This window comes from Microcebus murinus, chromosome 16 (genome assembly GCF_040939455.1).
Source record: "Microcebus murinus isolate Inina chromosome 16, M.murinus_Inina_mat1.0, whole genome shotgun sequence".
NCBI lineage: Eukaryota > Metazoa > Chordata > Mammalia > Primates > Cheirogaleidae > Microcebus > Microcebus murinus.
In genome coordinates this window covers 28,377,461-28,402,021 of record NC_134119.1, presented here as the reverse complement: position 1 = coordinate 28,402,021, position 24,561 = coordinate 28,377,461, and the positions used below count along the sequence as shown (strand labels likewise).

At 53.1% G+C, this 24,561-nt stretch overlaps 2 protein-coding genes across 3 annotated transcripts in view; one reads left to right on the top strand and one right to left on the bottom strand.

Moving 5' to 3' along the window:
- The window catches only part of FAM110A (family with sequence similarity 110 member A), a 59,784-nt gene that overhangs the window by 16,232 nt on the left and 18,991 nt on the right, over positions 1-24,561 (top strand). Inside the window, exon 3 of one of the 2 annotated variants that reach the window (XR_012923726.1) lies at positions 8,992-9,933. The exons of the other annotated variant lie outside the window; for it this stretch is intronic. The gene's annotated coding sequence lies outside the window, so the exon portion shown is untranslated. Of the gene's footprint in view, positions 1-8,991; positions 9,934-24,561 lie in introns of those variants that run through there. 2 annotated transcript variants of the gene reach the window in all.
- The window catches only part of ANGPT4 (angiopoietin 4), a 42,767-nt gene continuing 37,414 nt past the window's right edge, over positions 19,209-24,561 (bottom strand). The window contains exons 8-9 of the mRNA XM_012755170.2: positions 22,329-22,459; positions 19,209-21,335 (exon numbers count right to left, since the gene is read on the bottom strand). Coding sequence (XP_012610624.2) covers positions 21,175-21,335; positions 22,329-22,459 — 292 coding nt within the window. The 3' untranslated portion in view covers positions 19,209-21,174. The remainder of the gene's footprint in view (positions 21,336-22,328; positions 22,460-24,561) is intronic.

Below are 24,561 nucleotides of genomic sequence, written 5' to 3'. Positions count from 1 at the left end.
CTTGGACAACGTTGACTCGCCCATTCCCAGGCTGGCATTTATGTTGACAGGTGAGCAGCCAGGAGGGCGGTCTAAATAAAGGGGTGTTTGGGTTGGGGGGTGGCTGGGTGTGTATGTAGCCTGTAAAGGTCATGTGAACATCTGTGTGATGGTTTTCAGTGGAAGGCCATTTGGGCACATCTTTGTGCTTGTGTTTGTGTGTTGCCAGCAGAGCGTGTGCCCAGCGGGTATGTGTTTCAGCTAGGCTTTGCTGCGTGACGAGTCACCCTGAACCCAGCGGCCTAAAACAACTTACTAGCCTGTGCGAATCAGCAATCTGCCCTGGGCTGGGCTGGCAGATCTTTGGGTCTTCCGGAAGCTCACTCATGTAAGTGCAGTCAGCTGGGGCTGGGGCTCTTGGGGGGGGGGGGTCTCCCTCATGTGCCTAGCAGTTGGCAGGCTGTTTGCTGGAGTGCCTGAGTTCACTCTGGTGAGGCTAGCTTGGGCTCACTCACATGACGATCTTAGGGTTCCATGTTCAGCAAGAAAGGACAAACAAAAATGCACAATGCATTTTGAATTCTGCTTGTGGCATGATTACAAATGTTCCAATAGCCCAAGCAACATGGCCAAGTTAGATTCAAGGGGTGGAGAGATGGACTCCATCTTTCAGTCGCATTACGAAGGGACATGAGTACAGGCATGGAGGAATTATTCTTGTGGCTGACTTTCAAACGATTTACCTCTGTGTACTAGGTAAAGAATTCTGCAAAGTTCCCAGCTTTGGGATTGGAAAAACTTGGGTTCCAGTCCTGGTTCAACCATACTTGCTGTCTGACCTTGGTCAAGTCACCTCACTCTCTGAGGCTCTGTAAACTGGATAAAATGGAATGACGTGAGATGATCTTTATAGAATACTTGTGCTATTTATTTGTACATGAAGGCAACACATATTTATTGAGGGCCTACTAAGTGCCAAGCACTGGTCACACCCTGAGGATATTGCAATGAACAAAATGGATCAGAACACCTGCCTTTGGAAAGTTCATCATCTAGGTTGTGGACAGACTGATCATGCTGATAATTTTTTGACCACTAGGAGTAGATCCTAGAAGGAGGACTGCTGACCTGGCCAGGGGGCTCTGGGAACCCTGAGATATTTAAGCTGAGATGTGAAGGTTAGGTAGGAGTTATGCAGGAGAAGAAGGGATAGGAGTGGAAAAAGGATTCTAGATTGAGGGCATGTGCAAAGGCCCTGTGGTGGGAAGAATAGATTCTAGAAACAGAGAAAGGTGAGTGGGGATGGACCTGAAACACAAGGGTCAGATCATGTGGGACTGTGGAAACCTTTGAACCATGTGAGGGTCTATCATTCCAGGCAGCCTGAAATGGAACCCAGAGGTCTAAGTGTGTTCTACAAGAACCATATGATCTGGGTCCCTGTCACCCCTCCAGGCTCTCCTTTACCTGCTCTTCTGTGGCCACCCCGCCTCCTTGCTGTTTCAGGAACACCCCAGACACATTCCTACCTCAGGGCCTTTGCACTTGCTGTTTCCTTTGCCAGCATCAATCCCACTCCAGATATCCACGGGACTCATTCTCTCACTGCATTGCGGCCTCTGCCCATAGGTCACCTCCTCAGAGAGGGCTTTCCTAACCCACCTGCCACCTCGAGGCCCCCCCCACGCACACCAGCTGAGCCATCAGCATCTGGCAGTCTCTACTTCCCTGAACTGGTTTATTTTCCTTCCTAGCACACACCACCTCCTGGCTTATATAAAACAGAGGCCACATTATCTGTTTCTTATCACAGGGCCTTAGCCTTGCTCTAGGCTGTGTCCCCAGCCTCGGGGAACAGTCGGTGTTCCATAAGCATCGGTGGAGGAAGGAAGGAATGCATGAAAGCGCATGAGTGAATGGCGTGCTGGACAGCACTGGCTGCTGGGAATTAGGTCTGGGTTCAAGTTCTAGCTGGGTGACCCAGATAAATTGCTCTCCTTTCTGTTCCTCGTTTTCTCCAGTTGAGCTGTGAGGCACTCGTGTTCTTTAGGGAGGTTCTCAGATGGGAAAGGAAGTCTCCAGGCCATACAGGGCCTGCGGGGGAGGAAGGGAGCTGGGACCCTCTCCCTGGCCTTCTGGGTTTGAAAATAGCCTTGCCCAGCCCCAGGCTCGGCCCCCATCCTCCCTGTGGCATCCAGCTGGAGCCAGGGGCCCTGTCTGGAGCCTGCCAGCCTGGCGCTGGGCTGCGAACAAGGCCACCTGACAGCTGGGCCAGGAAAGCCTGGAAGGTTCTTCGGGGAAACCTGACCTGTCGAATGCCACCTAGCCTGCCTCCCTTGGTGTCCACCGGCAGATAAATCCCTTAATCCTTGGCAGGCCACAGCCCGTGCAGCCTGCAAAGCTTTTTCTTGGTTTGTTTCTAATTTTGGCCCTGCACGGTAGCTACTTTACTGGTGGGGACACTGAGGCTCAGAGAGGACAGCTGCCTCACCGAGGCCACATTGCAGTTACAATTCGAGTCCAGATCTGGCCCAGCCCTGCCCCTCCTCTGTGTGTGTATGTGTGTGTCCCTACCAAATAGTGCCCTCCTTCCCTGCCGGCGCCTGGGTCTCTGAGAGGGTTTGGTGCCGGGAGCCAGGCAACCTGGGTTCAAACCCCACCTTTGCTACTTCTGAACTGGGAGCCTGTCGGGCAGCCCCCACCGCAGTGTTTGCCACGAGGACAAATCCTTTAATATGGATTGCGCAGGTTTTTAAAAATTGAATTTGTTGCCAATATTTAAACATGTAAACTGTTGGAAGAATAACGTAACAAACGCTACTGTGTGCTGGGTATAGACCCAAGTACTCCAGGGGCGCTCGCTCCTGGGAGCGGGTGTCATTGTGAAGTCGTACCGTTCCTGTTTTCTCCAGCTCAGTCTCAGAAAGGGGAAGCCACGTGCCCAAGGTCACATGGCTGGGGAGGTCGGGGGGGACAGAGGGCCCAGCCCTCCCCACTCTGGGGTCCAAGGCCCAGGGGTACTTGTCGTGCTCGTGGTAGGTGTGTCACTACCTGCCTGAGTCTCTGTGTTCCCCTTGGCAAAACAGGGGAGGGCAGTGGTGAAAGCAGAGGCCCTGTCCCCACCCACTGTCGCCACCCAGGACCTCGGGCTCAGTGGGGCCACAGCTTCTAAGCTCTCCTTAGAAGCGAGGCTTAGAAAAATGTTCAGTATGTTATTCTCTCAGCGTTTCAACATGGGCAGGTAACTACTTAAATGTAAAAATACCCCCTACTAAGCATGTGGCGTTATTTATTACGCTGTTGTTGGTAACAGCGGGCAATCAGAAATGCCCATCAGTGAGAAGTGGTTAAATAAGCCCGGGCCCAGGAAGCAACGGAACCCTATGGAGCCCTCAAATGGACGTCCACGCGCACTTGCTGTGGGATCACAAGACATGCGGGCCGGGGAACCAAGCACGTTGAAGAATGACGTGCATGGAGCGATACTGCTCGGGGAAGCAGGGACACTTGTCTGTACACTCTTGCACCGGCACAAAATCTCCCTGGAGAATCACGTGGGGAACCGGACACATTGGCTGGTCCTGGGATTGGGGCTGGGAGGGAAGTTTCCTTTTTTACTTTTCGTATCTTTTGAATTTTGCGACTGTATTATCTATGCAGACAAAATAAAAATAGAATTAAAATTAAGTGCAAGACAGTAGACAAGAAAACTGAAACAGAGAGATCAACGTCAGGCTTGTAGTCCCAGCTGGCCACCACTCCCGGGCAACCTTGGGCCACATTTTGGGCTCTGCCCAGCTTGGTTTTGCGGCCCCGCCCGCCTCGGTAGTATTTTGGTTTCCACACACACGCACCCACAGGAAACCGGCCAATGGGCATCGGGTTCTGGGCTGGGCCGGCCGCCAAGTTAGTGGTGGGCATGACACAGCCCCTGGAATGGCGTCGTGCAAATGCCTGAGCGATGACACAGCCCCGGACGGAATGACGACTTCCCACAGTCTCACGGGCCCTCCCGTGTCGTGTTTGTCTTGCAACCTCCGGGTGGGTGTCTGGACACTTCCAAACAGCCGGCCCCACCCATGAACTCTGAGCCCGTAGGGACTGAGTTCATTCATTCATCACACATTCACTGAGCACCTACTATGTGCCAAGTACTCTTCCAGGCACAGAAGATACAGCAGAGAACAAAAGAAATAAAAATTCCTGCCCTCGTGGAGTTGACATTCCAGTGGAGACACAAATAATACACACCGGAGAGTGAAAATGCCATAGAAAAACGAAGCAGAAAAGGCAGGGTTTTTTTTTTTTTTCCCCTTTTTAAATTGAGGTATAATCGATACACAATAAAATCGACCTGTCACAGGTATGTAGTTCAGTGAGTTTGACAGCTGTATGACTCTGTGTATCCACCACTACAAACATGTGCTGGAATATTTCTGTCCCCGGCGATGTCCCTTCATGCCCCTTTGCCGTCAGCCCCTGACTTCCACCCACCCCCCACCTGGGAAGCCACTGGGCAGTTTTTGTTCACTGTAGCTTAGTTTTGTCTTTTCCAGAGTTCTAAACGGAATCTGGCTTCTCTCACTCCGCATAATACAGTTGAGAATCGCCCGTGTTGTGTGTATCTCTGGTTCGTTCCTTTCTACTGCTGAGTGGTATTCCGTGGCACGGTGGTACCATATTTTGTTTATTCATTCAACTTGTTCATGGGCATCCGGATTGATTCCATTTTTGGGGCTATTACCAAGAAAGCTGCTAGGAATATTTGTGAGCAACTCTTTATGTGGACATATATTTTCATTTCTCTTGGGTAAGTACTGGGGAGTGGAATTGCTGGGCCTCGTGGTTAAGTGTGTGTTTAATATTATTCAAAGCAGAGATTGCGCTTTTAAACAGAGTAGGCAGGGCAGGCTTCACTGACTAGGGGACATTTCAGTAGAGGCTGGAAGGAGGCAAGGGATATCTGCAGGGAAGAGCGTTCTAGGCAGAGGGAACAGAGGTGGCGTGTGCCTGGTGTGTTTGGGGAACAGCGTGGAGGGAGTGGAGAGAGTGAGGGGAGAGGGCTGGGTGGGGGCTGGGTGAGGCTGGATGGCATAGGGCCAAGTATGTCATGGTGAGGACATTGGTTTTACTCTGAGGACCCATGGGAGGGGTCCGAGCAGAGGTGGGACAGGGTCTGACTTGTATTTTCACACTCCCTCCACCCCCAACTCCCAAGTGGTGAACAGGCTACGGGGCAGTAAGGGTAGGCTACTGCAATAGTCCTAGCGGGAGATGAAGGACTGGGACTGGGATGGAGGCAGTAGAGGGTGAGGAGTGGGTGAATTGTGGCCCTGAAGGAGGAGCCAACCGGGGATGTCCTGGACGTGGGGTGTGAGAGAAGTGGGAGCACGGAGGATGGCTAGGACCTGAAGTGGCCCCTAGGAGCTGAGAGTAGCTCCCGGCCCCCAGGTGGCAAGGACATGTGTGCCTCAGCAGCCAGGAGGAGCCAGGCTTTGCTGCCAACCTGAGTGAATTTAGAAGTGACCCTGAGCCTCCACCAAAGAACACAGCCCAGCCGACACCTCCATTTCAGCCTAGTGAGACCCTGAGCAGAGAAGCCAGTTATTTCACGCCAAGACTTCTGACCTGCAGAAGCTGTAAGATAATGAACGAGTGTTGTGTTAAGTCACTAAGTGTGTGCTAATTTCTTGCACAGCAATGAATGACCAATACAGTCATCCTAGAATCCTACGCAATGTCAGAGCTACAAGGGTCCTTAGCATCCATTGAGTCCAACCCCCTCATGCACAGATGGGGAAACTGAGGCCCGGAGACTAGACAGAACTTGAAGCTGGTTCCTGCAGGGAGGCAGCATCAGGCAGAAGCTGCCTCGGCCCTGGCGGCCCTGCCAGCCCCAGGCTGTCGTCTCCTAGGAGGCGGCAGTGCCTGCTCCTCTGCCAAACCCTCCTCCGGGGAGGCACTAGCCTCCCAAAGAGCTGGCTCCTGGCCCCCCACGGAGTGCCCTGCGCTCCCAGGCAGCGAGTTCGGGCAGGCTCCCTGCCGGTCGGGAGGGAGGCAGAGCCCTTGCCCCCGCAGCAGAGCACAGCCCAAGGGTGCAGGAGCCAGGCCCCAGGGGAGAGAGGAGAAAGCCCAGGCTTAGGTAGAGTTTCACCTCTGCCACCCACCAGCTGTGGGACCCAGTCGAGGGACTCCCCACTCTTGCCGAGCTGCGGTGTCCGCATCTCTAAAACGGGAGTGGGGTGCTTTCCTCCAGGTGGTCAGTGAGTAACACGAGTGAAACTCTTGCATGTCCTTAACCTCTTCCTCTTCACGGGCCTCAGTTTCCCCATCTGCTAATGATCCTAGGTGTGTCTGGGGGGCCCTTGTAGCTCTCCCAGTTGGCTATTTTAGGATTCAAATTCTGGCTCTGCTTCTTACTAGCTGTGTGACCTTAGATCAGTCACTTAAGCTCTCTGAGTCCCAGTTTTCTCACCTGTAACACGGGGCCATTAATGATACCTGCCATAACGTGAGAGATGCAGGTCAGATACCTAGCAGAGTGTCTCAGAAAACTGTCAGCTGGTCGTATCACCCTCATCATGTCACCGTTCCTAGCGTGTGAGCTTGGCCATGCCTGCCGGCAGAGCAAACAGGACAGAGCCTCCCAGGGGGAGGAAGTTTGGTGTCCTTGGAGAAAATGTTTGTAGGCTGGGCCGGGCCTGTGTATATTTCAGGGAAAACTAAATTAGTTCTTTTCCCTTCAATGCCCTGGCCCTGCATCCACCCCAAGCATCACAGCTTATAAATCGTAAACCCACAGGCAGGCGTGGGGAAATGAAAGCATGCATTTATGTGTGTTCCCGCTTCTGGGAACTACCTCCTACTTCCCTCGAGAGGGACGGCAACAGCTTGCGCACACGCCTGGAGGTGGGAAGGTGTGTCCTGGACACGAACCGGGTTGACATCACTGTGACGTCCCCCCGGCCATGTCTGGGTCACGCACACCATCCTCTGACCACAGCCGCCTGGCTGGTGTGAACAGGCGCCTGACTGCAGGCTGGGCAGGCAAGAGTGGCACTTGGGAATTTGCAGCTTGAAGGAGGGCACACAGGCAGAGTGGCTGGAGACGCGTCATTCCTGGCCAGCACCCCGGAGGAGGAAGCCACAGACTGCCACTGAGCGCCCCAGAGCTGCGCTTCCCCGTCCTTCCTGGAGAAGTGCTCACACTGGCGGTTTGCTCTCCCCCCAGCCTGGGAATACTTTCCCATACATTCACTGCTGGGCTCCTTGGTCAGTCACTTTCTGGTGTTTGTCATCTGATGCTCCTTGCCCGACGTGGTGACGGGGAGACAGAGCATTGTTGGGGGTCGAGGGCTGACTGTGGAAGGGAGCAGGGGTCCTCCGTTCATGCAGCCAGCTGCGGGGCCGTTAAGAGCAGAAAGAGAACTGGTTCTCCACGCCCTACTGCTGTGTGACCTTGGGCAAGTCACTTAACCTCTCTGTGTGGGATGGAAGCAGGAGCGACCTCAGTAAGCAGATGGAGAAATTGAGGACCAGAGAGAGGAGGGGCTTTATTTAAAGCCACACAACAGGTTTAGGACAAACCCAGGAGACCTGGGCCCTGCCAATCGCAGCCCTGGGAGGAAAAGTTCCTGGGTTAGGAAGCTTGTTTCTAATTATCAACTGGGCCTGCTGGCCCCAGATAAACCTCATATCCCCAAGCACGTCACAGCTCACAGATTCCTTTCCCAAGTAATTGTCACATTTGGCCCTGGTAGTACCATCAACAGCCAGTAAAGGGGCTGAGCAAACTGATCCTCTAGAGGGACAGGGACTTGTGCAAAGTCACGCCGCAAGTTCATGGTGGAGCTAGAGTCTGAGCCAGATATGAAAAACTGGTGCTTTGTGCTCTAAATGTGAGCTGGTATCTGGGGATATATTGGAGGTGATGGTTAATGAGTTCTCCGTAAGAATTTTTTTAATTTTTTAAAATAAATTAATTTTTTAAATTTAATCATATTTCTTTTTGATTATAATCCTAAAAGAGTAATTCACATCATGAATCATCTGCATGACCACAGGTGAGGCCTACCTGAGCTTGTATTTGGACTTGGAATCACACTGGCACCAAAGATTAGCATTTGTTAAGAACTATGGGCCAGGCACCGCACTTTTCACCAGTTCTTCATTTAACACAACAACAACAACGACTCAATCGAAATAGAGTCGATTGGCATCCCCACCCACAGGCCAGGAAGTCAAGGCACAGAGAGGTTAAGTAACTTGCAACGAGGTCAACAGCGAGCCTATGATCTTGCCCACTATGGTTTACCTCTGTAACCGGCTCCAGGTGATGAGAAAAGGGCAGAGGTGGCTTTGCTATGTAAAGATGAATTCCTGCTAAATGGAGGCCAAGTGATGCCGAAGGAGGGGGCGGGAGGAAATTGCACCGTGGGTGAAACAGAGCCAAGTGGTGGGAGAACAAAGTCATCTTCGGCACACGGAGCTGGTGGATGTGCGTGACGAGCCAAAACCAAATGCATCACAGCGGAGTGTCCCACATTCTCCCTGCTAGTGGCCATTCAGGTTTAGCAAAGCAACACCATCCATGTCATTAAATTAATGTTATATTGATGATATGTCTGCATAGCTTAATGGTCAGGGCTGCAGGCTTAAGAATCACGATTCCTGACTTCAAATCTGTCTTCTTTCTTGTCTAGTCCTCAGACTATGGATTCAACCTCTCTGAGCCTCAGTTTGCTCATCTCTAAAATGGAATTGCAATAGCACCTAGTAATAGACTGCTAGTTGTCTATGCAATTCCTTTCTCTCCTTTTTTTATTTTAACCAAGCCTTGATTTTATTCCTAATGGCAATGTACCCAGCCTCTCTTGCACCACTTTTTTACTGGTGGCCAGTGAGTGGAAGCTGTTAGGTGAGGCTTCTGGGGAATACCCTTAGAGGAGGCTGATTCAGCTGGGAGGAAAGCCTATTTACTTTTCTTTCTCCTTTTTCCTACATGGGACTCAGGCATTATAGCTGGAGCCCCAGCAGCCATCTTGGATCAAGAAGTGACCTTGAAGATGAAGCAGTATGGTAATGAGATTGAAGCAACATGAGGCTAAAGGAACCTGGAACATTGATGATATAGTGGAGACTGGACCAGCTCTGGACTGACCCATCCCAGACTTCTTTTTTAAAATAAGCCTTTTATTTTAGGACAGTTTTAGATTTAAGAATTATTGCAAAGGTACTACAGAGAGTGTCTATATACCCCACACCCAGTTTTCCCTATTATTAACATCTCATATTAGTATGATACGTATGTCACAATTAATGGACCAACATTGTATCATTATTAACTGAAAAGGTCATTCAGATTTGCTCAGTTTTTCCCTAATGTCCCTTTTTATTCCCATATCCTACCTAGGACGCCACAATACATTTAGTAGTTATTATGTCTAGGCTCATTTTGGTTGTGACAGTGTCTTAGACTTTCCTTGTTTTTGATGAACTTGACAGTTTTGAGGATTACTGGTCAAGTATTTTGTATTAATAACACGTCCCTCAGTTACAGGCTAATTTTTCTATTTTTAGTAGAGATGGGGTCTTACTTTTGCTCAGGCTGGTCTTGAACTCCTGAGCTCAGTGGGATTTTTCTGATGATTTTCTTGTGATTAGACAGGGGTGATGTGTTTGGGGAGGAAGACCATGGAGGTAGAGTGCCGCTCGCATCACGTTATATCAGGGGTACATACTGTCAATATGGCTTATCGCTGTGGATGTTGGCTTTGATCACTGGCAGTTTTCTCCGTTTGATTGATCCTGGCATCTCTCCATGTCAACTCATTCTTTTTTCCTTTCTGTCCGTGCTGTACTCTCTGGAAGACGGTTGCTATGTGCAGCCCACACTTAAGGAGATGTTCCACCTCTCCCTTAGGGTGGAGTATCTTCATAAATTATTTGGAATGCTTCTGCATGAAAGATCTCTTCTATTTATTTATTTAATCATTTATTTATATCAGTATGGACTCACATATATTTATCTTTACTTTGGGTTGTAATCCAGTACAACTTTATTTATTTTGTTGCACAAATTGTTCTACCTCTGACTCTTTTGAGTGGCTCCCCAGGCTTCTTGACATGGCAGAAAAACAAACTGAGGTAGGTATTTTGCAACCACCGTCTCAAATTCCTCCCATTCCTGTAGGCTCACCCCTTTGCAATGAGACTTTGCAACTTCTCTCAGCAAGACCTTATCTTTTTCCATCCCTTGAACTGGGCTTGGCCACGCCACTTGTTTTGGCCAGTGGGAAAAAGCCGAGGCTTGAAAAGAACTTGTGCATTGGGGCTTGTTCTCTTGCAGTACCTGGGACGCTGAGAGCCCCATGTGAGCAAGCCCCGGCCAGACTGCTGGGGCACGAGAGGCCAGGTAGACCACCCACCTCCATTATTCTTGCCTACAGCCAGGCCACAGCATGGGAGCGAGGCCAGCGCCCACAGCTGACTGCAGATGCACAATGAATCCAGAGGCAAACTGTCTCCAGCCTGGGTCTGTGCCACTAACAACTATTTATTGATCAATCCTCCAACAACGAGGCAGTAGCATTACCGGCTTGCTACAGAGCGGGACCCAAAGCACAGAGGGGCCACGCACTCTGCGTAAGGTCACACAGACATCGGGTGGCTGTGCATGATTGAATCTGTCAGCTGTTTTTACAGCCTATGGGCCGCCGTGGGCCTGTTCTCTGTACCCCATCAGAAAGTAGGTCTGGTTAATTGTTTCTTCCCCGAGGTTAAATGACTTCAATAATAATAATAAAAAAGAATATATATCACATGGATTATTGGCAGTCATCATTTGCTAATCCTCATGCCTGTGCCACGTGGGATCAATTCCTAGAGCTCTGTGAGGTGTTTATTAAGCAGGGGTCGCAGGATGGACAAATCGGGCCAAGTCACTTCCCCTCGTTTTCTCATTTAAGAACAGGGATGATTACTTGCCGAGTTGTGAGGATTCAATGAAGTATCGCATCTCCTCGACTGTAAATGCTGGCCTCTCGGTCTGGTAGATGCTACGTCTGAGGAGATTTGGGTACAGAGAGAGAATAATAACTTGTATTTTGTCTAATGTTTAATTTATTAACTTTTTTTTAAAAAAACAGCTTTATTGAGGTCAAGTTGACATGTGAGAAACTGCACATACCTGAAGTAAACCGTTGGGTCAATTTTAACATATGTACACACCCGTGAAACCACCGGCACAGTCAAGATAGAGAGCACAGCTAACACAGTACACGCCCCCTCGGGTGTGACTTAGAGGAAGGTGCTGTCTCGGAGCAGGGGCTCTGCAGCTCTGGTCTGTCTGTGATTTGTAGGAAAGAAGAGAACGGTTGTCCAGTGTAGGTTGCTCAGTTGCTAAGCCTTGGGAAACATCACCTCCCCCCCACACACACCCCTGGACATCCTCTGCTCACTTCTGAAACCCATCACAGCCATGCTCTTGTGCCACTAAGGTCTCTTTAAGCTGCAAGTGACAGAAACCCAATTCAGAGTCACTTGAGCAAAACTGGACTTTCATTGGTTTAAGGAGCTGAAAGTCCACAGTGATCTACCTTCAGGTACAGCTTGATCTAGGACTCTAAAATACCTTCAGATACATCTCTGGCTGCTTTTCTCTCTGTGCTGTCTCATGCACGGGCAGGCTGTCCTCAAGAATAGAAAACAATCCCTAGCCACCTAGCCATGCAAGAGGTGAGGGAGGGACCAGCCTCCGGGGCTTTCTTTTTTCCTCTGGAGTCAGGTGGCAGTGGCAGCCATGGAAGGGGTTTTTAATATAAGAATGACCTGATTAGATTTGAGTTATGAGATCATATCACCAGTGGTGCAGAGCTAGAATGGTAATTTAAAAAAAAAAAAAAAAGCTTTTTTTTCTTTAAAAATACTTTTTAAAAAGAGTCACAAAAAGTCACGTTAGCACCAGGCAGTATTCTGGATTCCTTTTTGGGATCTTATGTCTCTTACCAAGTCCCTGGGGAAAAATATGTATGAGTTAAGATTTTAAGTCCCAAAGAACAGTGGCTTAAGGAAGATAAAAGTTTGTTTGTCTCTTGTGTCGGGGGGCCAGGGCTGGAGTGGGAGTTCCGTGATCAAAAGAAATCCATGCTCTTCCCACCATCCTGCCCTATGACCCCACTGCAGCTTCGGTCCTCAAGCTCACCTCATGGCCCAAGCTGCTGGAGCTCCAGCCATCACACCTGCACCTCAGGTAAAAGGAAAGGGAGGTGGCAAAGGGGTCCAGCTCCTGGTTGGGTCATCTCCACTTAAGCAGCTTTCCCATTTTTCTACACATGGCATTTCTTCATACATGTCATCGCCCAGAACATAGTCACATGCCATACCTTTATATCATGGGAGTCTGGGAAACACGACCTCTGTATGAGCACACATGATGGTGCGTGTGTGTGTCTGTGTGGTTTTTTTAACAGGCTGTACGTTCATCAACACTCTTCCTGTCAACAGGTGGCGGTCTATAACAACCGCGTACCCCCCACTCCCTGCTTTGATCAGTGGAATATAGTGGAAGCGATGCTGTTATAATGTGATGTACTGTGCTACATCAAAAGAGGCCATGCGGCTTCTGCCTGATTGGCCTGGAACCACCAGCTTCCTGGCGCGTGATCTGTTCCATCTCTCGGGCCCGCTGCTCAGAGGGTCGTGCACTTGTTTGAATGCGTTGCTGTAGTCTTGAGATTCTTAATGATTTTCCTTGAACTTGTGTTTTGTAAGTGACGTGTGATTTGATGGTGGAGCACGTGCCTCTGCAGGGGACACATGTCCACCCCTTCCTTGTCACCCTATCAGCACGTTTGTGATGCCTGCCACGCGCTTCCACGACACCCTTACCTTGGGTGTAGGGCCCCATGCTCGGAAGGGCTCCTCGCTTGGTTTAATGCTCAGCTGTTACCATTTTGAAATTCTTAACTTCATCTTTGAAGTTGGTATTGGAGGTGAAGTCCGATGGGAAATGGAGCATGCATGTGAGCAGAGGACATACATGTAATATGGGTGTCCACTGAGCACACGTAGTGTCCACAGTGCCCCATGAGCATAGAATTTGGGAGGACCTACAATGCATTTGTGGGTCTGGTGAGACTCAAAGTGAATACAAGGTAAGTATGCTACGGGTACCCAGGCTGAGGCTCAGCTACCACAGAGCAGAGACAAACCTGAACTGACCCAAGGAATCCATGAGCATAGTGAGATACATGGTGGGTGTTTTTTGCTACTAAGATCGAGGTAGTTTGATGTGCAGAAATGGATGTAATAGACTTTATTCTTTGGGTGATTCCAATCTTTTGTTTATACAAATGAAGCCACAAAGAATAACCTTGTTGCATATGTTATGTATATTCAGGGTAGATTCCTAGAAATGAAGATTACTGCATTCAAGGATAAAGGCATATATAATGTTTTAGCCATTGCCAAATTTTTTTCCAAACTCTTACTTTTCCCAAGTGGCTTTGTTTGTGATTACAGTCTATTTGTATATGTATAATCCCCCAACATACCTACATATAGAGAAACATACAGAGAAAAGTGCACAAATAAAGGTACAGCTTGATGAATTTTCACAAACTGAACATGTGTAGCTCTCACCCAGGTCAAGAGACAAATATTCCTAGCACCCCAAAAGCTGCCCGAGCACTCCTTCCCAATGAATACTCCCTTCTATGGTATGAATTTGCCACTATTAATCCATTTTCCTCTTGACATTTCTAGTTAAAGGGTTTTATGCTTTTTAGTTTCTGTCATTCTCATCACAGCCCATTGCAAAGATGTCAGGTTTGCTAGACACTTTTACCTTTCTGTTGGGCTAGTTGTTCTCAAACTAGGTTCCTATGGAACCCTGGGGTTCTTTCCCGAAAGACAGGAAAAGAACAAATGCACAGATTGGCTTTTCTCAGTTTAGAACTCTTCCCAAAACCTTTGGGGTAGAGTTCCACCTGTCTGCTACCAAGCAAGTTTCAGCGATGACAAATAGTCAAGAAACAGGAGATAAGGGGAAACCCCAGAAATGCCGCAGGCTGCATTGAGCAAAACAGTGACCACCATTTATGGAGAGGATACATTTTCTCTAATCTTCAAAATCCCTGGCAGGATGGGTATCGCGGTGCTATTTCACTGGGAACGAAAAGCTAGTTTTTGGGAAGGGAAGTAACTTGTTCCAGGTTACACACTCACGTCAGGGGACAGGGAAGCCGGCAGGCTCTGGGCCACCCCACGCACCCGTCCTGTGTTGGCTCTGTCCCCTTGTGTTACTCGTCTCGGTCTGGCCCTGCCTCCCCTACCCCTGCCAGGGCTCGGGCCTCTTCCCCTCTGTCCCCGTCTGAGCTGCCTGAAGCTCCGTCCCCCCAACCCCAGGCCTTTGCACCTGCCGTCCCCTCTGCCTAGAACCTTCTTCTTCTTCATCATCTAACTCCTCCTCGTCCTTCAAGGATGCCTTCCCCAACTGTGTTGGTGTCCTTGCTCCAATAGCACCTTCTAGTTCCCCTGTCACGTTCACTGTGCTTTTGTTGTTGGGTTAATTTATGTTAAATTTCTGCCTCTTCTCACCTACCCCAAACCTTAGAGCAGACGTCAGTCGGTTTTGTTCTTGGCCGTGTCCCCAGCGCCTAGCACACAGTTCCTGGCACATAGTAGGGACTCAGCAACTACTTGTTGTGGGAAGGGACACTCCTCTTTGAGTCTTGTGGCAACCTTGCGAAGCGAGCAGGGCTGGGCTGCTCACCCCCATTTCACAGATGAGGAAAGTGAGGCCCAGAGAGAGATGAGGCTGGTCCAGGCCTCTGTGATTTGTGGACACAGACTGGGCGACTGTGACCCTGACACTGTCCCAGACACTGGATGTGGGGGGCAGGTGACAGCTGAGGGAAGGGGCCTGCCAGGCTCCCAGATCAGAATCAGAAATCCTGGCCTGTCCCTGTCCCTGCCCCACCCAGGGCACAGTGCGGGAGGCCCAGGAAGTTGACAAAAAGAAAGTTCAATCCTACTCAGAAAAGAGCCAGGGCGGCAGGCCCGTGGCCACACGTGCTGTCACCAGGGCAGGAGAGTCAGGAAGTCAGAAGCCAGGAGGGTCCCGTCCCCTACCCCCAGGCTCCAGTTCACTCCCAGGAGGGACCAGTGGGGACACGGAGCCTTTACCTTGTGTGAGTTTCAAGCATGGCCAGCTTGAACTCAGCAACTGCTTATGGGTTTAATGATCTTTCTTTAACCTTGGTCACAAGATCAAGGTAAAACACACTCTGGAGCAGGCGATGTGCCTCCAAAGCCACCTCTGTGACCCCTCACTATGTGATTTTGGCCAGGTGACTTCCCTTTTCTCCACCTGTAAAGGGGGTGACGACAATATCACCTATCCAATAGGGTCACGATGGGGCTGCCATGGATAAGCTAAGGGAAGCTCTTTGTGTGGTGCTTGGCACGGAGAAAGAATTCGAGAGAACTTACCGTGCACAGACCCTGTCCTGGGTGCCTTGCAATTGGCGAATCCCGCACAGGGGTTTTAGAGGGTCTGTTGTTATCCCTCTAAGCGGCAGAAGCGGGATTTGGGCTCAGCTCTCCCCAGAACCAGGGGGCTGAACCAGTAAACCACATACCTAGAGCAGCCGCAGCAGGCGGGGCGCTGCACTCAGTGCCATGGGGACATAAAGTTCATGTGGAGATGGACGTTTCCCTCAGGACAACTGATGGTCATCTGAGACCCTTTCTTCAGAAGGGACACTCAGGCCTGAAGCCTCCGAGCCCCATACTGAGAACCCCTGGAGCAGAGGTGGGCTGGAGACGGACAGAGCGTTAGACTTTACTCTCAAGGTACTAGGGAGCCACTGAAGACTCCAGGCAGGGGGAGTGACATGGACAACAGGGAGCAAACCTAAAGATGGTGCCCTGTTGGGAGGCTGCTGGGATCGTCCAGGCAAGAGACGAGGCTGGGCGGGAGGGTAGGTGCTGCAGGGGTGGGCTGTGCTGGGTGTCCCGTTTCCCTTCCTGCAATCAGGAGATGGCACCTTTGGGTGCAGTGAGCCTGGCCCCAGAAAAGAAAGCTGCAGTTGCGGATGGCAGAGCTACGCACCAGCCATGGATTGCTCAGCAGCAGACAAGCATGGCAGAGATATATTAATAATTAATCCACTGAATTCTACAGCGGCTTAGCCTGTACCCTAACTCACAGTGTGACTTCAGGCTAGGCACTTCCCTTCTCTGAGCCTCAGTTCCCACATCTGTAAAATGAGGGTGATAAAAGAACTTCCTAGGATTCAATGAGATGGGGTGTGTAGAGTTAGCACGGAGGAGGCACACAGGCCACGCCTGTTGTTCCCACCCAAGTCTCGACCCCATGTAGGAGACACTCTTAACTCCCCATTTATTTTCTCTTCCACCTTCTGACTCTCCCAGGGGCGCCCAGCTCAGAGCAGTGGATGCAATAGCCCTTGACCTGGATTGATACAATAACAGGATTTGGGTGACTTTTGGGTGGGGGTGATTGGTGATCCCTCTCCTGTATTTTACTGACTGGGAAACTGAGGTCCAGAGAGGGGTAGGAATTTGTCCCAGCTCCACAGGGAGGAGGCAGAGAGGTGACTGGATCCAGCTCTTGGAGGGCATTGGGTTGGGCTTGGTCTTAGATGGAGGTGTTTGGAAGGTGCATCCTCCCACTTGCTCACTGGGCTCCAGCCACGCTGGCCTCCTGAGGTTCTTCAAATTAGCCAAGCTCATGAGCACCCCAGGGCCTTTGCACCTGCTGTTCCCATTAGTGGAGCTGCTCCTCCCACACCTCTGCACCTGGCTGCCTCTCTCTCACCTGATTAGTCCTCAATTTAATTATATCTTCAGAGGGGTCTTCCCTGAACCTAAGTTGGACTCTGTAATTCTCTTATTTCTGCCTCCTGATTATTATCTTTATTTGCAAGAATGCATTAGTTAATTTGTTAGTTTGCTCTTTTAAACTATTTTTTTTAAAATTAGGTTTAAATTAGGTTTTGCCAGTCTCTGCCTCTAGCCTGCTCAGCTGCGAGTACAGGAGCGTGGACGTCTGCTTGTTCACTGCTCCACCCGCATTACCCACCAGGCCTTGGCCCAGGCAGCCCCGCACCACACATTTGCTGTGTGATCAAATGAACGCATGAAGGAATGAATAAATGCATGAACGAATGTGCTGGGCTGTCCACCGTCACGTTGAACTCTTATGACTTCCCCGTGAACCAGAGCCCAGGTTCCCCACATCGCAGACAAAGGAGACTCAGCACGGCCCCGTACGTATGGTAGGGCAGGAATGTGTCATGTGCTGAAGGCCGTTAGACCGCCCTGCCCCCGGGACACCCGAGAGCCTCAGCTGCACAACCACACGTCAACCTGACACAAGAAAGTAGCACATTTCTGCCGGACATGGCGTGGACCAGACCCCATTCTCCGCAGGGCTGTTCCATCAAAAGATGCTGATGCTGGTGTTGCCAAGGCAACACGGTTAGCTTTCTGAAGCATCTTTAAATGGGAGGGGTGAAGGCCCACACAGACACCGGGGGGAAGGAAAACTCAGAACAAGGCGTCAAATCCCCCAGCCACTAACACAAACCGTCCTGACAGCGGCCACCCCCCTCCCCTGCAAAGGGCCACTTTCTACCTCGCCCGTGGCTGTCGTCTCTGGGGGGTCCACAGAGAACTCTCCCCAGCGTGGAAATCACCTTTGCTAGGAACATGCACAGGTCTCAGAAACAATGTGTTCTGCCTGGCTGGCTCCACCAGGATCTCTCAGGTGCCAGTAGGAAAGACAGACTAGTCTTGGAAGCCTTTCCAGAAAGTTCCTTCGGCTCTTGATACAGGTGGAGAGGACACCACTCCCACATTCTGTGGTATGCAAGATGGCTCCAGAGTGCCCCGGCAGCGAGTGGCAGCTCATAGATTCGAGTGTGCTGGAGTGGTGATTGGCTGTGCTGCCTTGGGTGAGGCCCTATCCCTCTCTGAGCCCTAATTTCTTCATCACTAAAATGGGGAGAAAACCGGTCTGATGCAGGGAGAGGTGACAGAATTTTGCCCGGGAATCTGCAGATGCAGGTATCCTAGGAGCCAGTTTCTGGTGTAGTCTTGGCCCCAGGACACCCAGCACGAGCCCTGTGCTGCCCAGGGTCCTCCGGCTGGTCTTGTCCGTGGCCATCGTGAGTCTTTGGTGAAGGGAGACAGCATCACTGTCAGAAGGAGCGTTAGAGGTTGGCAGGTGCTCTGTCCTTACTGCACCAAAGGGAAACTGAGGCTCAGAGAAGGCTGAGGCTCTGATCCAGGGGCAGAGAGAGGCTGTGACCAGGGTCTAATATCCCTGGGCAGGACACAGCTTTGTCCCTGATACTCCAAGGTCACCTGGGGATGAGCTAAAGTCTGGGGCCAGATGTTGGGGACAGAGAGGCTGAGAGGGGACAGAGATGGAGAGAAGAGAGGTGGGAGTCAGAGACAGGGAAGGAGGGAAAGGGAACACCTGTTCTTCCCTGCCCAGCCTCATGACTTGAGTGGGCTGACCCCACCCCTGGTTCCAGGCATGATCGTGTGACCCAGGCCTGGCCAATCAGAATCGCAGTGATATGTGCAGGATAGACCAGGACCAACCCTGGCTGGAGAAAGGCATTCCTTTGCTGGAACCACTGGGACAGGGGAGCTCCCTGTCAGGGATGCCGAGCCGGGAGGACATGAGCCGGGGCTGCTGGAGCCGGCTTGTCAGAAGAGACCCTCCCTGGCTGAGAACGAAGTCAATGCGGCAGACGGTGGAGCGACATCATTTGAGCCCCTGGATCTACCCTCGCCTGCATCTACCCCCAGACTTCCCAGTTGCATGAGTCAATTTATGCCTTAGGATCGAATTTCTCTCCCTTGTGCCAGAGAGTCCTGGCATGGAGGAGGCAGGAAGGTGAGAAGGAAGGATGAATATTTCAGAACAGGCGTCCGAGTGTAACCTAAATCAGCTTCCTGGCCTTCTAGAACACGGGAGTGCAGACAGAGATTTGGCCTTCACCCCACCCAGGGGGGTCCTACCCTGGGGCTCCCAGCGTGGCCCCCACCCCCTCTCCAGCACACGGCCGCCCGTAAGCTCTGCAGTGCAAAAGTGAATGCTGTGGATACAAAAATCCAGTGCCTTCCCCTCATCGGGGCCAGGAGGGGGGATGAGACGCAGTGGGGGGACGCCTTCCTCACCCCATTCACCTCTTTGAGCACTAACATTTATTAGGCACCTGCTTCACGCCGGGCTCTGTTACAACGTTGATAAACACGGTCCGTTTCTCCCTCGCCACAGCCCAGGGAGGAGGGAGTCTTCCCGTCTCCATTTTACAGACAAGACAACTGTGGCCTTGAGAGGCTGAGCCACTCGCCCGAAGACTGCCCACGGTCCATGCTGCACACAGCAGATGCTAAATAAAGGTCTACCAGGCAGATGCTGCGTAAGGCATTGGGCTTTCTGGGCAGCAGCCTGCCCCTAAACACTTTCCCCGTCCTGCCTGAAATGCCCCTTTAGCAACCACATGCCCTGGGGCTTTCGGGGGAAATGCTGTTTGAAGATCAGAGTCCGTCTGTGCTGGGTTGACTCGGGGGCGGCTGCGAGTGGGACGCAGGGGCCGGGGCAGAGCCGCGTGGGATGAAGGTGTCCCGTTCCCGCCGGCCCAGCCTCATCCCGGAGAAAAGCTTCTGGAGGCAGAGGTGCACCCTGGGCTAGCGCAGGTGGGGCCTGGCTGGGCCCTGGGCAATGACGAGGGGCTGGGAGAGTGACACAGTGACGGCATGGGTGGCAGAGGGGCTGTGGACCCTTCCCGACTCCAGCCCCTGAAGGAAGCAAATGAGGGACTCTTGGTCCCCCAAACTCAGGCAAAGGCATCGCTGTTGGGGAGGTGGGGAGGAAGGGGCTCCGGGTTCTGGAGGGATCTGGACCCGGCGCCTGCTGTCCTGCCAGCAATCCCTGCACCTGAGCCTGGGTGAGCCTGGGTTGCAGGGAGTCCTGGGGGCAGCCACACGGGCAGAGATCCGGCCTAATGGGGCCAGAAGGAGCCTTGGAGGACATTAGCACACAGGGACTTAGTTCTAGACCTTTCTTTAGGGATGATATGTGTCTATTTCAACCCAAAGCTTCCTTCCAGTTGTTTTTAGAGGCTGAGATCGTCAGTGTGGCCCTTGTAGCCAAAAAGGTTGAGTACAGCTGGGGTGGAGGATGGGGCCCTGGGGCTCCTCATGACGGGCGAGGACCAGCTTTTTCCAAGGGCATCTACAGCCTGGAGAGATGCCCTGGAACAAACAGGGCCGATTTCAAATAAGTAAATCTGAAGAAAGCTGCCCACACTAGTCCCTTTGTGTGCAGTCACAAGGCACGGGACCACATTAAAGGCCCTGACAAGTACTGCAGGTAAGAATATCTATTCACTATGATTTAACCTGCTGTTTCCTTCTCTCACTTGATCACAGGTACTTACAGAGAGGAGCCCTAGTTATTCCCTGTGGAACACACTTTAGGACATGCTGGGGGTGAAGGACACTTTAGGACAGGCTGGGGGTGAAGGACACTTTAGGACGGGCTGGGGCCTTTTGGGTCTCCTGAAGCCCCTGAGCCCCAGGCGTCGGAGTCTAGGCATGGTTGAGTGTGGAGGGGAAATCGTGATTAAACCACCCACTGGGGGTGGATGCAGACCCTTCAGCCTTGAAAAGAGAGCTCCAGGACGTCTCAGGTCTAGGAAAGCTTGAACAGGAGCTTCCAGTGGGAGACGGCCTTCTCACCCAGCCCAGGGACAGAATCTGAGCCTCCACCCGGGCGGCTTCCTGCCTGCAAATACCTTCCCACCTGCCCGCCATCCCAGCCCTAGCCACGTACTCCTTTGAGGAGCCAAGCCTGGCCTGTTCTCGGCTCATTCAGGGTATTGCGCGTCTCAGGCGGGCAGGGAGGGCCTGCGGGAAGAGGGTGAGGGGTACTGCAGAGGCACGGGTCCCCGAAGCCCCGCCATTTCACAGACTGAGCGGAACAGGGAGGCAGGTGACTCTTTGGACTTCTGGGGCAAGGACGGTGGCTCAGGAGGCCCAGGGCGTCGAGGACGAGCCCCTGGCACTGCGTCCTGTGTTTGGGTGCAGCTGCCCACGGGATGCCAGGGCCAGGCTCCTCCTGGGTGGTCCGGCCTCCAGGCCGCCTGCCCGTCAGACGCCCACGGGCCGCAGCATCATGCGAGTGGCACGCAGCGAGTAGCTGGGGCCCTGGAAGTAGTGCCAGCGGATGCCGTTGAGCTTGCGCACGTGGTGCCGGGCCGGGTAGTAGATGCCGTTGAGGTTCGAGAGGCCGCAGGCGTCGAACCACCACCCTGGCGGAAGAGGGAGGAGAGGGGCTGTGGGGAGTGGGGGCCTGGCCAGTGGGGTGAGGGCAGCCCCTGCACCCCAAAGAGAACAAAGGGGGGCTGCTGGGGCTAACCGGGGCTGCTGCCTCCTCCGGGAAGCCAGCTGGCTGGAGAGTGGGCATGGGTGGGGGTGGGGTGGGGGTGGGTGGACAACAGACCCCTGCCTTTGGGGCCTTGGGACAGCGAGGGGCTCCTTCCCGGCTTCTCCTCGGCCCCTCTGTGAGCTGCTGTCCTCCTTCGCCTTCCCTCCACCCTCCCGCCCCGGCCCACGTTCCCGGTGTCGTCACTCTCTCTGAGTCCCACACACCAGGTTCAGCCCTTCCTCTCTGGCGTCTCTGGGCCGTGTCTGTCTGTGTGTGCCCCTTCCTGACTGCTCCTGTCTCCCTGCCAGCCTCTGCCTCTCTCCGCCTTGGGTCTCTGCTGTCCTGTCTCTGGGTCCCTCTGTCATGCCGTGTCCATCCCCGGCCTCTGCCCGGCTGCACTCCTCTCTCCTGCGCTCCCTGGGAGCTCCCCTGTCCCCACGCAGCTCTCTGCCAGCCTTGGCGTCTCCCTCTGCTTCCATCTGCCCCTGTCTCTGTCTCAGGAGGTCTCTCGTCCTGTCTCTGTTCTTCCTGCTCTGTCTCTGGCTCTCACGTATCCCCATGTCCCACTCTCTGACCTCTGTTGGCCCGTCTTCCTGATCCCCGTCTTGCCTGGCCTGGGGGTGGGGCATTCTCTCGCCAGGGGTAGGGACCGATGGGACCCTGGGCCCCGCCCGTGGCCCACCCTCAGTGTTCCTCTAGCCTGGTCTCAGAGGCAAACTGGTGGTGCCAGCTTTAGGGAGACCCGGCGGGACCTCAGCGACCTAGCGGGAGAAGGCATGGACGGAGCATTGCCCTGCACCCACTTCCTGACAGCACCTGGGTGCCAAGGACCCAGGGAGGGAACGGGGTGCCATTTCTCACCCTACCCTGCACCCACCTCCAGATAGCATCTGGGCGCACTTGCAGAGGCAGTTGTCGTTGTCCGCGTCACGGGTGCTGAAGTTGGTGCCCTGCAGGACCAGGCTGCTCTGGCGCCCTGCCGAGCCGCTGTACCCACTCAGAGAAAGCCTGGAGGCCACCGGGAAGTGGTGACGGGAGAGGAGCCCAGAGTCAGGTTGGAGCTGTGTTGAGGAAAGGCCTCCCCAGGGGCTGTGTCCCAGGCTGGGTTTCCCCTTTGGCTGTCCCTGGAGGGGCAGCCCCAGCCTGGGTGGGTGCTGCGCCCTTTCCCCTACTGGCTTGCCCTCCCTGCCTGCTGCCTCCCAGGACAAAGCCCCCACTGTGTGCCAGGCCTCCCTCCTCTCACCGACCTCGTCTTGCAGAGAAGTGAGCACGATCACCATGGTGATAATAATGAGGACGTGGCTAACATTTTTTTTGAGCACCTACTATGTGCCGGGCATTGTTCAAAGTGCTTTGCACAGGTTAAGTCATTCCTGTTTAATCCTCACAACACCCCGTTATTCCCATTTTTACACAAGAGGAAAGGGAGGTCCCAAGAGCCAAAGAAACCTGCCCATGGTCTCAGAACAAAAGAGGTCAGAGCCAGATGCCAGCCCAGAATGGCCTGACTTGGGGTCTGTGTGTGCTCTGCTGCCCAGCAAATGATGACAGAGCCCCATCATACCTCCTCACCACCTCTTCCAGGAAGCCTTCCCTGACTACACAGCCCCATGGATGTATGCCCCGGGGCAGCCTGGCTCTGCGACATTGGCATCTGCAACCAGCTGGAGGACGTTTGCATTTCTTTGCTGGGCTCTGTGGCCCTGGTGGGCACATCCACGCCTGCCTGGTGATAAAGACCATGAGGTCTGGGGTCAGAACGCCTGGATTCAACCTTGGCTCTGCCACTTGACAGCTGCGTGACCTGGGGGAGACTGCCCCTCCTCCCTGAGTCTCATGTTCCTCATCTGTTCCGACGACACTAATAACAACAGTGACAGTAACCGTGCCGGCCTCGTCTGTCGCTGTGATTCGATGGCGTGAGCATGGGAAGTGTGCAGAGAAGCGCCTCGCAGGGCGAGTGCTTGCTGGTACTCAGCGCCTGGCCCGCAGCTGAGCCTGGCTGGAGCGGGAGTGGGGTGCTCGCTGCTGGTGGCCGTGGCAGGGAGCCGGGCTGGGAGCACTGATGAAGGTCCTGCCGGGTGGGGGCACGAGATGGCAGATGCAGCTGGGGCAGCTCGAGGAAGCTCTGGGTCCCCCAGGGCACAGCCTGGCTGGGAGATGCCCCCCGTGGGGTCCAGAGGGAGTGTGGGGACTGAGCGTGTGGCTGGCCCAGTCCCCACACCTCTCACCCATGGCCTCTGTCTGTGGTAAGGCAGGGGCACCGTCCCTGGGGGCCAGATGGCAGTGACCAGCCATGACGCCCTCACCGTGCCCTTGCCCACGAGCCTGTGGGCTCACAGGACTGGCGTTGCAAACCCCACTGCGCAGAGGCCGGGCTGGCCTGGTGCTCCCTTCGGGGGGACAGGCAGGTCCGCCCAGCCCCCATACAGTCCTGGCTTCTCCTTGTGGCCATCGAGGGCTCAGTGATGTCAGCTCATGGCCACGGTTCAGGGCTCAGGCTGAGGTTTGGGGTCACATTCAACCTGGGGCTCAGTGGAATCAGGCTGGACAAAGGCGACTGGTCTCACGGGTCACTCCAGCAACACCAGTCCCTCTGCTGTCCCCAAGTCATCAACTCAGCCTCTGCCTCTCTTCCCTTCCCCTGGGGGGCAGGATGGGGATCTGTGACACTGGAGGACCCCAAGTCACAGGCCAGGAACTCCCACTGCAGATGGGCTTTCAGCATGTGCATGGCTCAGGCCTAAACACACGCAAATACACGAGTGTCTTGGGGTCCCCAAGTAAGACACACAGGGTGTGTTTTCCCCATGTTCGTGGATCTGTGTGTGAGTTTCTGTGTCTGCAGCTGTGAGCATTTGGCTACTATTCTTTGTGCCTGCGTGTGTGTGTGTGTGTGTGTGTGTGTGTGTGGGTTGGTTTTGAGTCCGAGCGTGTGCTCTGGAATCTGTCTCCGTATCTTGGCTTTGTGTGTGTTTATCTGCGAGAGCTTCTGGGAGGCATGTCTGCACGTGCCCGGGCATGTCTTGGTGTCTGCTTGTTGGTGTAGCTATTCATGTGTGTGTGTGTGTGTGTGTGTGCGCGTGTGTGTGCATGTGTGTTCTGTTGCC